Source organism: Ylistrum balloti, unplaced genomic scaffold (genome assembly GCF_031769215.1).
Source record: "Ylistrum balloti isolate Yb309-2 unplaced genomic scaffold, AGI_CSIRO_Ybal_v1 Utg371348, whole genome shotgun sequence".
NCBI classification, from domain to species: Eukaryota; Metazoa; Mollusca; class Bivalvia; order Pectinida; family Pectinidae; genus Ylistrum; species Ylistrum balloti.
Genome location: NW_026782715.1, coordinates 290,677 through 303,918, shown reverse-complemented (window position 1 = coordinate 303,918; position 13,242 = coordinate 290,677). Strand labels below are relative to the sequence as shown.

Below are 13,242 nucleotides of genomic sequence, written 5' to 3'. Positions count from 1 at the left end.
ATGGACGCGCTGGATAAGAGGATTTGAACTATTTGCTGAAGGGAAAGGTTGAACAGATCATGATCAAAAAAGAGCATTATGATTACATTGTGCAGGACATGAGGTACAGGATATATTTTTCACACTGGCGGAGGCGGAAGGCGACAATTCAAATTTGAAAGCAAAAAACACCCTGACTGCTCACTTCAAAACGAAAGTAAATGTGCCATATGAACGTTATAAATTCATATCATTAAAGCAATCTGAGACAGAAACAATTGAGCAATTTATTGTTAGACTTCGTCAACAAGCAGTCTTATGTGAATTTGATAAACAGGATGAAAAAATTTGTGATCAGATGATAGAAAAGGGGAAATCAAATAAGATTAGACTGAAACTTTTAGAAAAGGGTCATGATCTAACATTGGATCAGTTATGTACAATTGCAATGACAATTGAAATGTCAGAAAAACAAGGCAAACAAATGTGAAACTCTGACATTGGTTCAGTAAATCATGTAAATGGAAACCAAGGTGCTAAGCCTAAAAAAAATCTCACAGCTTTGGTACATCAAATAAAGAGGTATGTTATAGGTGTGGTAAAGAGGGTCATTTCTCCAGGGACCTCAATTGTCCAGCAAAGAATAAAAGGTGTAACAAGTGCGGTAACATTGGTCATTTCGCTGTAAGATGTTCCACAAAATCAATTCATGGAAAGGGGGAATTTAAACGCTTTTCAAATTCAAAAGGCAGAGGTAGAGGATCTGGAAGGGTTAGACATGTTGATGAAAAGGAAGATGAGGATGATGAATATGCATTTAGTATGAGACATGCAGGAAAGTCTGACTGTATTATTATTGAATTAGGTGGTTGTAATCTGCCAGTCATTATTGACAGTGGTGCGTCAGTAAATTTGATTGATAGAGTGCTATGGGAAAAACTGAAATCAGAGAATATTGCATGTAAATCAGAGAAAACTGAAAAGAAATTGTATGCATACAAACCAGAGAAACCATTAGATCTTCTTGGTAAATTTTCATCTTACATTTGTCTCAAAGGCTCAGATCAGGGGTTTGAAACTGATTTTTATGTAATCAAAGGAAAGGGGCCTGCACTGATCGGTTGTGAAACTGCAAAACGTCTAGGAGTGTTGTCATTAGGTGTCAACCTAGTAGAGGGAGATGTGTTCGAACGTTACCCAGAATGCTTTTCAGGTTTTGGAAAATTAACTGATTACAAGTTGAAACTGGACATTAATTAGGAAGAGCAGCCTGTCATTCACCGCATGTACAAAGTACCTTTTAGTTTGCATCAGAGAGTAAGTGACAAGTTAGATGAACTTGAGACTATGAACATTATTGTTGATGGTGTAAGTGACTGGATTAGTCCATTTATAGTAGTTCCAAAGCCTAATGGTAATATTCGTATTTGTGTCGACATGCGTCAGGCAAACAAGGCTATTATTCGTGAGAGACACCCAATACCAACAGTGGATGATGTGTTGTATAGCATGAATGAAAGTGAAGTTTTCAGTAAACTTGATCTCAAATATGGTTAGCATCAGATTGAATTGGATGAAGCATCAAGGGAGATAACCACGTTCGTCACGCACAGAAAAAAGTATCAGCAGATCATTTCGCAAGTACTGAATGACATTCCTGGTGTGAGAAATATCTCGGATGCTATTATTGTACATGGAAAGAACAAAGCAGAACATGATAACAACCTTGACAAAGTCATGCAGCGCTTGTGCAATAGAGGTCTTACTTTGAACCATGAGAAATGTAAGTTCGGGATGGACAAGATTACATCGGTCACGTGCTTTCAAAAAATGGAATGGAACCAACATCCGAACATGTTAAAGCTGCCATGGACGCTAAACAGCCAAACTCAGCCTCAGAAATCAAAAGTTTCTTAGTGCTTGTAAACTACATTCCAGATCTTGCCACAATTTCAGAACCGCTACGTAGATTGACAAGGAAAGGTGTAAGCTTTGTATGGGGCCCGAACAAGCCAAAAGATTCAAAAGCTTGAAGGAAAGTCTTGCAAATTCAAAAGCTCTTGGACATTTTCGCTTAGATGCTGATAAAACCAAGTTAATCACGGATGCTAGTAATGTTGGACTGGGGGCAGTTCTACCTCAGGAGTACAATGGCACTTTTGGGATGTCGAGATAAGATATTCAACTATTGAAAAGGAAGCACTTGCTTTTGTATGGGCATGTGGACGTTTTAATCTGTATCTCCAATGTGTTCATTTTGGACTTTTCACTGATCACAGACCACTTCATTTTCTACTTGTTGTCAAATCAAGGCCGAATGCACGTATGGAAAGGTGGCTTATGAAATTAATGCCATATGACATTACAATTCAGTATATACAAGGCGGACAAAACAGATTCGTTATCGAGATTAATATCACAAGTTGAATCAGATTTAAGTTTGAAAAGGATACAGAGGAATATGTGAAATTTGTTGCAAGGGAGGCTACTCCCAGAGCGTTGACAACTCGTGAAGTAGAGGAAATGTCAAAACACAATAGTGAACTCGAGGAGGTGAGAAGATGTATGCATGAAGCACGTTGGGACAAATCCTGCGTGAATTATTTGCCTGTCAGAAATGAACTAAGTCAGATTGGTAATTATCTAGTATTGAGGGGAACACGTCTAGTTATTCCCTTAGAACTGAGGTTTAAATATGTTGAACTTGCTCATCAAGGGCATCTCGGTATAGTTGGCACGAAACAACAGTTGCGTAGCAAGGTATAGTGGCCTGGAATGGACCGTGATGTCGAGAACTTTGTTAAATCATACCATGGATGTCAAATCGTAAGTTCGATGCCTAAACCAGACAACAAAACTACCTACTGGACCATGGCAGGATGCAGCTATTGATCTCTTGAGGCCATTACCATCTGGAGATAGTGTACTCGTTGTCGTTGTTTATTACAGTCGTTATTACGAAGTGACAATAACGAAGGATACATCAAGTGGTAAGATGATAGATGCACTTGAAAACATGTTTACTCGCCATCGACTACCATTGTCTATTACGTCTGATAATGGTCCGCAGTTTAAGTCTGAACAGTTCAAAGATTATCTGTTGTCGAATGGAATTGAACATAGATTCATAACCCCATTACACCCAGCAGCAAATGTCGAAGTAGAAAGACAGAATCGTTCTTTGATGAAGCATATTAAAATTGCTCATGGAGAATCAAAGGATATGTATAAACTATGTGATGCGTTCATGGACTATTTATTTAGCAAGGGCTCATATACATCCTTTTTTTAGAAGATTTTAGTTGGCATATTATAACAAGGAATTAAGCAGAGACCAGATTAGAGAAGGAATGTATTTAATGTGCATAATTTATCTATTTTTTAGGTTGAAACATGGCCATGGGTAAATCATTTTACTCAAAATGGTGATAAATGGAGTCAACAAACAATATACCACACCATCCCGGCTAGTGATGTGGAGAAGGTGCAGCAGCCCCCAGACATCTCCACTGCAGGATACAGGATCTATTACAAGTTTAATGGTATAACTATTACTATAACGCTGTTTCAATCATTGCTAAAAATAATTCAAAAGATAAGATATAAATATTAAACCAGTTTTAATAGAGCATCAAAACAAATTTACTTTACTCATTGCTTAAAATGATTAAAAGTATCTGATAGTACATAAAAACAACACTTCGTTAATGTCAAATTTCTAAATATTACATCTGCTTCCAGACTTCTAACTGATGTGAGACAAGCTGGCCATAGAAGATCATAAATGTCTAAAATAAAATTCATTAATGAATTCTTTGTTTTAAATCTCTGTTTTCTACATCACTTGCAACATCTGTGTCAATTTGTTACGTCCAACCGAACTTCAAAGAATTTGAAAATTTGGCAAGGTTTGGAATAATTTCTTCAATCTTGAAAATTGTGAATTTTCATGAAAGAAATACAACAATACGGTTTCCTTTGAACTTTGATGCTTTGAATAACTCCCAAAATGGTGCATAATACTGTTACGTCCATCACGCCATTAAAAATGGTTAAATGGTGCTTTTTGGAAGTAAATACTTTATTTCAAAGGAACACTCTGATGATTCTACTCTATATTTTCTAAATGGTTAAGAAAGACTTGAATATTTTGTGCTGAAAATGCCAAAAAACAAGGATTTTAAATGTCAATGTTACATCCATCACAGTTGCCCCCTTGGACTTTGAAGTATTGTATTTTAAATTAAAGTATACCAGTTATCTTTCAACAACATTTTAAAAGTTGGTGTGACGCCCGTAACTATTTCCATTTATCTGATCATTGCTCATATCTGTCTTCCTACCATTAAAAAGGACTGAATAAGCATGACCTATGTGTATCATTTCTTAAAATAAAATCACAGTGCCAAATATGGTTACTTTTTGAACAGGACTGTATTGATTTAAACAAATTGCCATCTTCAGATAATAACAAACGATCCTTTGAAATTTTGTAGTTGAGTACCATGACTTGTGGTTTCATTGAGGGGAATTGGAAATGTAGTGACTTTATAAAGTTGCAATGTAATAGTTGTAATTGGAAAGTGTACTGAAATTATAATGGCACATGACTGCATAACGCTGAGCACTTACTGCTTGACATGGTAAGTCTAGACATTTATTTTGTTTCCAAAACCTCAGTTTATTTGTTAGGGTATTTTTAGTCTATTGAATTCGTTTTTTGTTTATCATGGCATGATATTTCTGAAGCTCAATTACAGGTAGATCTATATACATTAACAGAAACAGAGTAGCAGGCCTAAGTTTGGTTGAAGCCCGCTTTCTTGCAAATTAGATAATAAGTTATGATTGTCTTATGTAATTTATAGTAATTACAGTGTATTTATTAGTATTAGGTAAAGTAATATTTAATATGAAATGACTTTGTTTCAGGCAGGCCTAACGGTTTGAGGAAGCTATTTTTACATTGGAAATGGTCACGTGTTGTTATGTTTACATGCTGTTCGCGGCCATCCGGTTGCATTGACCAAGATAAGACGCACAAGAGTTATAGATTAAAATTAATACTTAGATTATTCTAAATGGTTGAAGAAATTACTTATAATTTTAGGAATACTTTTATTTTTGTGCTTTTGAATTTCAAGAAACATTTCTAATTCTTGTTTTAGAACGTTTATTAAGTTAACTTGATTTGTTTGTTATCACTCATACAGTAACCCTTATAGATTATGAATCCAATGAGTGTTAGTAAAATATTTATATTCACATGGTTGTCACTGTGGAGTTTATAACCTAGCATGTTATCATGTCTTTTCGATAGCCTATCAACTCAAAAATTTTATTCAGTTGATTGTTTATAGGAACTATAAAGTCACATTTTGTAAAAAAGTGATCAAAATCTTTATATTTATATAATAACTGATTGTTTATTAAGATTTTATGAATCAATTTCCATCGATATATTCTCAGCTTATTATCATAAATGTGAGTGAAAGTGAATTTCAGTGCATTTGCCATTTTTTTTTTGTCTAAGTCTTCTTCATCAGGAAATTGGGAAGCCCAATAGATGTAGGAAATTGGTTTTTGGGAGTTTAAGTGTTTAAGATAGTTGTATATTTGTTTGTTGCACAACTTATCTAATTCCCATATAGCTGTTGATGTTTTCAGTTTTATAGTAGGTTTAAAAGGTTCTGTATTCCATATATGTTTGTCTATATTTGAGTTTTTTAATTTATTTTTCCATTTATTTGGAATGGATTTCTTTAAAATAGCGAATTCTGAAATCCAATCGTGTTTATTTCTTAATTTTGCTAATATAATATTTTCATTAATATTTCCTTGATTATCTAATAAATCTTTTATTCTTATAATATTTGATTCAATCCATTTTTCAAAGACTATAACTTTATTTTGATATGTGATGAATCTATTTCCCCATATTATCTGGCCTCCAATGTCTACAGTGTGTTTTGGATATTGTTTTTGTCCCTCTCCCATTTCAATCCAGGCCTTTATAATTTTCTTATAAAATGTGGGAATGTCAAATTCTTTCAGTTGGTTTATATTATCAATATTCATAGCAAAAATTATGTATTTTCTCCCAGCCTTGGTAAGGTATCTCCCCGGAATTATTTTCCATTGACTATCCTGTTCGTCTGTTAGCGCTTTCATCCATTTTATTAACATTAATTTAATATGTGCTGTGAGGTCAACTGTATTTAATCCTCCCCTCTCATAATTTTCAACTATAGTTTTTCGCTTAACCCTTTCTTTTTTCCCTCTCCAGATGTAACTATACAATATCTTTTATTTTTGTTTTTGTTATTGGTAGCACCGAATAGGTCTATAAAATTTGTGGTATAAGTAAGGACTTTATAATTTGTATTCGGCCAATCATTGTTAATTTTCGTTTGTTCCAAGAAATTAAAAGTTTTTTTAATTTTTTCTATATTAGTTTCCCAGTTTTTATAATCATACTGTTTATTTTTACAAAAGTATATTCCTAATGCTTTCACATATGTACTTGACTAGTAACCTTTGTCCTGATTTTATTCCTTGAGTTTTTTGTCTATTAAGTACTAATCCTGATAAAGTACCAAATATTTCAATTAAGTTTAATGCTTTGCTTATATCTGTTTTTGACTTTAAAAACAAAGTTGTATCGTCTGCCAGTTGAGATATTTTGAACTCTCTTTGTTTACTGAAAAACTTTATACTTTTAATATTTTCATCTTGTCTTATCTTAAATGCCATTGTTTCTACTGTAATAACAAATAATAAGGCAGACAAGGGACAGCCTTGTCGAATTCCCCGTGTTATTTTAAGAGATTCAGATATCCAACCATTATTTGAAACTGCACAACTGATATCATTATACAATGTAGGAACCCATTTTAGAAAAGATTCCCTGAACCCAAAATGTTGTAAAGTTGCAAACATATAGTCAAATTCAATAGAATCAAAAGCTTTAGAAAAGTCTAAGAAAAGAACCGCCCCATCTACATCAAATTTCTCTGCATAATCAATAACATCTTGAATAAGTTTAATACTGTAGTGTATGTTTCTGCCCTTAATAAATCCATTTTGATCTGTATTTATTATATTTGGAAGTATAGGTTTTAGTCTTTGTGCTAAACAATAGGCTGCTAATTTATAATCAGTGTTTAATAGTGTTATCGGTCGCCAATTTCCTAAATCAAGTGGATCATTCTTTTTATATATGAGAGATAATATACCTTTCCTTTGTGAGTTTGATAATTTGTTAGTCAGATAGCCTTCATTTAATGAGTTTACAACAATTGATTTCAAATTAGGCCAAAATTTTCTGTAAAATTCTACTATCAGTCCATCTGACCCAGGTGATTTATCTAATTTCATTCTATAAATAGCTTTTGTACATTCTTCTAACGTAAGTTGTCCTTCACATGTATTTGCTTCAGTCTCCGATAAGGATTGCTCTAGTTTTATATTGTTTATTTAACTATAAATTTGTTTTACGTCTGGTTTTTTTTATGTATATAGTTGTTCATAATATCTCCTTTCACGCTGTAATATGTCAAATTGATTTGATAAAATATTACCTTGACTGTCATATACTTTCACTATAGATTTTTGTGTTTGTCTAGTTTTTTCTAGTGATAAGAAATACTTTGTATTTTTTTCACCCTCTTCCCACCATTTTGATCTTGATCTTATTTGAGCTCCATGAGAGCTTTAGTTATGTAGATTCTTGTATATTCTTCATTATTATTTACTTCCATGGCTTCACGAAGCCTTTTTTTCTAGTTCTGTTATAACATTTTTCTTTATTTTCGCTCTTAGTTTACCATATTTAATTGATTTGTCTCTGATTTCTACTTTACACATTTCCCACAATGTCATTTTATTTTTGTTGTTTTCTTCTAATGATCTATTGTATCTTTTTAATTTTTTTTGGTATCATATTTATATATATTACATCATTCAGGAGGCTGTTGTTTAATTTCCAGTAACCAGGACCCCTTTTCACTTTTTCACTATTTAAAATCAATGAAACCCCTAAATGGTCTGTGCATTTAATTATTGCAGGGCGAATATCAGATGATATTATGTGTGGAGTTAACTCCCTTTGTATGAGGAAGTAATCTATTCTGCTGGCTTCATGATTATTATTTTTTCTCTTCCATGTATATTATTTCTTTCCTTGATTTCTATGCTTCCAAGGATCTAGAAAATTCTTTTCCTTTAGTATTTTTTTAAAGTTGTTTACAGGTTTTTGATGTTTAGCTATAGATTTTCTATCATCGGGTGTTTGTACCTCATTCCAGTCTCCACCTATTATGTTGAAGCCTTCACTATTTTCTGATATTTGTTCATTTACCTGCCCTAGAAAAATATTTCTAGTTTGTTTTTTATTTGGAGCATATACATTTGTGATTTTTATGTTTACTATTGCTAATCTGCCTTCATTATCCTTATAAGAATTAATTATTTGTGAGTTGATCTTTGTATGTATGAAAATACTTACTCCTCTGCTATTTGATGTGCCAAAACTATGTATTATTTCACCTGACCATTCAGCATTAATAATTGGAACTATATCTTGTGTAAAATGTGTTTCTTGTACCAAAATTATGTCTTTTTTGTTGTTTTACCCATTCATAGAATCTACATCTTTTTTGTTTATCTCTTAGTCCCTGCACATTTAATGTTATCAAATGTAATTTTAACATAATGTAATAGAGTGAAAAATATTAAATAGTTTTACCATTTGTAAATTTAAATATATTGAAAATATATTCATTATTATTGTATGTTACACAAATTGACTATAATTATTTTGTTACTTACAAAACACACATCAAGTACATGTGTTTGTACATAATTACATATAAGCATGTGTAAATGCTTTGAAAAATGTTGAGAAGTCACATAAATATAAACTGTAACCTGCATATCTATATATGCTTACATTTATATTTGTTTATACATACATACGCTGCACATACATACATACATGCGCCGCATATACATACATATATACGCTGCACATACATACATACACCGCACATATATACATACACCGTACATACATACATTCACACATACATACTGTGTTTTGCTATAATTGATATTACAACAATTGTATTAACATTTTATATTATATAATTGGTCTATCTTTAGCAAAAAAATATAGATTTGACATTGTGTAGTTTTTTTTTTTTTTTTTTTTTGCTTATTGTTTCATTCATATGAGATCTATGTACGGAATTTCATAATTTGTATACATGAATATGCTTTCGTGCTCTACATTTTTCAGATATCAATAAATATTATTTCTTTATTATGTTTTTCTCCTTTTTTTATAATACTATATATATATATATAGAACGATAGTTTGAGTTAACAAGTTAACCTGTGTCTTTGGATTTTTTTTTGACACCTGCCATCACTTGGTGGACTCAGAGGCGATCTCCTGTCACTGGTAATGTTGGATGATTTTCTAGATGTTACCGGTGTGTCCGTACCTGTGTTCTGAATATGTATGTAGCTTTCTAGAGTACCTGTTCGTTTGGGTTTTGGAGTTGAGTCGATGTTCAATTTCTTTCCCTTTCCCTTGGTTTTTCGAGGCCGTTGTTTTGGATTTTCTTGAGAAATTGTTCCGGATGATACTGGGGTTGGCTCTTCAAGCTCATGATTGCGCACAACTGTAGGTGCCACATTAATTTGTTGATTCTCGGAGCTTGTATGCACATCAAGCACAGCCTCATCATTCGTGTCATCTTCACTTTTTTCTTCGCTAGAAGACGTATCTGTGACATCATTATTTACCTCGGTTAGTGATGTTGGACAATCTGACATTACATAACCAGTTTCCTTGCAGGAATGACACGCCACTTCGTTCTGACAGTCTTTTGAGATATGACCAGAGCGGAAACATTTTGAACACTTTGCTTTGTCATTGACTTGACCTCTATGTACGACCAATGCTCTGTATCGACCGATTTCCATGATTTTTGGAAGGGGGTCAGCTAAATCTCTTACCAGAGCAATTCCATCGCCTGTCTTACAATTTGTACGTCTTCCATCGACTCTGAGTTTTTCTCGGAACATATTTGTAATATTACATCCCTTGATCATAAGTGAGCGCCGTATCTGGCCATCATCAGCTGAAAGGGGGATGTTCTTTATCCTTACTCTGGTTATATTATCTTGTTCAACATAAATGCTGCCAGGGTTAGATTCGTACACTGCAATACTTTTCCCACGGAGGCAAAAGTCATTTGTTGCGAAAGTCTCTCTCGCGTCAATACAATCCATATAGATCCCCCATAGACCACGGACCCGTTGTAGACCGGCTATATTCTCGGGAGGAACAGTTCTTGCTATAGCCTTATATATATCAACATGGTTCAACCATTGATCTCTAGGAGGATTTTTCACACCAAAAATGTCTATTTCTTTTATAAAAACAGGCTTAACAGTGTTTCTCACCTAGTTGTCCGCCATTTTTGCCATTGTCGCCTCGGCGTACGAACGTGGTTCGCTCATTTTTTAAAAAAATTTCAGTCTTCTTGATGTATAGTTTACCTTCAAGAGGTTACACTCCCAGTTCTGAAGCTGTTCGGATAACGCTATCCAGAATTTAAACACAACCGTGGTTAGGAAATTATATAACTTTGAAAATAATAATGAGCTGAAAAACTGTCCTTTTCCTTAGATCAAGGGCAGATCACTCTCGTTTGAAAATCTACGAAAAATAGTGAACTTTGCATGTTTGTTATAGAATGATGGGTGAGAACGAGTTTTGTAAAATCCATGTGGCTAAACATAACTCTGTATGTGAGATAAAACACAACTTAAGGTGTGATGTGGTATAAGCAAGCGAGACAACTTTCCTTGTATTGTTGATAAAACACTGATTAATAATTCTTCAAGCCTAGTCAATATTCTTAATGTTAAACGAGTTTGTTTGGTCATAGCTGCTAATAACCTAGCTTGAGCTACCTGACTAGATATTAGGGAGTTATTCAAATGTTCACATAATCTTTCAATAGCTTCATGATTGTCTGTTATTCCCTGAAAAACATTATCGATTCTAGAATCGAAATTGCAGCTGTGAAAATATCATTTCGGCGAGATGACTTAGCCATTTTCTGTTGACTATAAGAATCTTAATTATCCTCAGGCCAGAGATAAACTTTTAGAAACCATTGATAATTTTGGTCTAAGAGATATTTTTAGAGAGCAACATGAAGATATGAGGAGGTACACATGGAGGAAAAGAAACCCACTTAAGCAAGCTCGACTAGACTTCTTTCTAATCTCGGAGAATCTCTTATCTGTTACTAGCAAATCAAATATAGAATCTAGCTATCGTTCTGATCATTCTTTTCTAACAATATCCTTAAAACTCAATGAATTTATAGCTGGTAAGGGCGTTTGGAAATTAAGTAATAGTCTACTACAAGATCTTGAATATCTTAATATTGTGAAAGCTTGTATATTTGAGACAAAGGCCTAATATTGTCTCCCAGTTAATAATATTTTAAGTAGTATTTCAGATGATGACATTTTGTTTACAATAGATGATCAATTATTTCTTGAAACTTTATTAATGAATATAAGAGGTAAAACTATATCCTACTCATCACACAAGAAAAAACAACAAAATATCAGAGAAGACATCCTTAAGAAAGAAATTCAGGCTATGGAAGAGCAAGATGTAACAAATATTGTGGAGTTGGAAGTTAAAAAAAGAGAATTACAGTCAATTAGGGAAAAGAAAATCAAAGGCACCATAATTAGATCACGTGCAAGATGGATTGAAGAGGGAGAAAAGCCTACAAGTTATTTTTTTAATCTAGAAAGTAGAAACTTCACTTCTAAAGTTATACCTAAATTACAATTAGAGGATGGAAATATTATAACAAACCAGGATAATATTTTGAAAGTTTATAAATTCTATGAAAAACTTTATGATTCAAATGATGATTTAGATGATATTAACCTGAATGATCTTTTAGAACCATACCATCTCAATAAAATTAGTCCATGTGATTCTGAAAAGCTTGATGGTCCTATCACACTCCAAGAAGCCAGTGCAACTCTGAAAGGTATGAAAAATAACAAAAGTCCAGGAATAGATGGCTTTACTGCTGAATTTTTCAAATGTTTTTGGAGACATGTAGGGAACTTCGTCGTCTGATCTATTAATCTAGGATATAAAAATGGTTGTCTATCTATTTCTCAAAGGCATGGCATTATTTCATGTATACCAAAGGGAGATAAATCCAGACATTTTACAAAACATTGGAGACTTATTTCATTACTAAATGTTGTATATAAAATTGCTTCTGGCACCATTGCACACAGAATAAAAAATGTTTTGAAATAATTGACAAGGATCAAACAGGCTTTTTAGCAGGACGTTATATAGAGGAAAACACTAGACTTGTTTATGATGTTATGCAGTATACAGAAGAAAATGATATCCCAGGTATGTTTTTAATGATTGATTTAAAAAAGCATTCGATTCTGTGTCATGGGAATTTATTGAAAGGGTTTTTAATTTTTTTGGTTTTCGAAATGGTTTAATCTCTTGGTCAAAACATTACATATCAAAGCTAGTGCTACAATTAATCAGGGTGGGAATCTGTCTTCTGTTTTTTAATAAAAAGGGGCTGTCAACAAGAGGACCCAATCGCCCCTTATATCTTTATTTTGTGTGCCGAAATATTGGCAATTAAACTAAGACATAATGAGAAAATTAAGGGTATTGATGTTGATGGTTGTCCTATACTTCTGTCACAGTATACAGATGACACTTCACTGGCACTTGATGGGTCAGAAAGGTCACTGAGGGAATCAATTACAGAGCTTAACTTTAATGCAAATATATCAGGATTGAAAATTAATATCTCGAAAACTCAAGTGGTGTGGGTTAGCAGCAAAAAATTCAACACAGACCAATTCCTTCCTGAACCTAATTTACAATGGGGTAGGGATCACTTCACTCTTCATGGAATTGAATTCCATGCTAACTTACATCGGATACCTAAACTTATCTTTGACAAAAAACTTAAAAAACTGAAATCACTAATCAATTCCTGGAAAAGATGATTATTAACCCCAATTGGTAAAATAGATGTAATTAAATCACTTTTAGTTTCACAATTTAACAATCTATTTATCTCACTGCCAAACCCTGATGACAATTTTCTCTCTAAATTAAACTCATTGCTATATGAATTTCTTTGGAACAGTAAATCAGATAAAGTAAGA

General features: G+C 33.1%; 1 protein-coding gene across 1 annotated transcript; it reads left to right on the top strand.

Annotated features, from left to right (window-relative positions):
• The first annotated feature begins 801 nt into the window (after nt 1-801).
• LOC132562127 (uncharacterized) lies at nt 802-1,239 on the top strand. The gene has a single exon (XM_060226853.1). It carries the CDS (start codon nt 802-804, stop codon nt 1,237-1,239), a length of 438 nt encoding a protein of 145 aa, XP_060082836.1.
• The last annotated feature ends 12,003 nt before the right edge of the window (nt 1,240-13,242 follow it).

What these genes read in the sequence shown, in the direction of transcription:
- LOC132562127 (XM_060226853.1), top strand. Translation starts at nt 802, where the DNA reads ATGAGACATGCAGGAAAGTCTGACTGTATTATTATTGAATTAGGTGGT.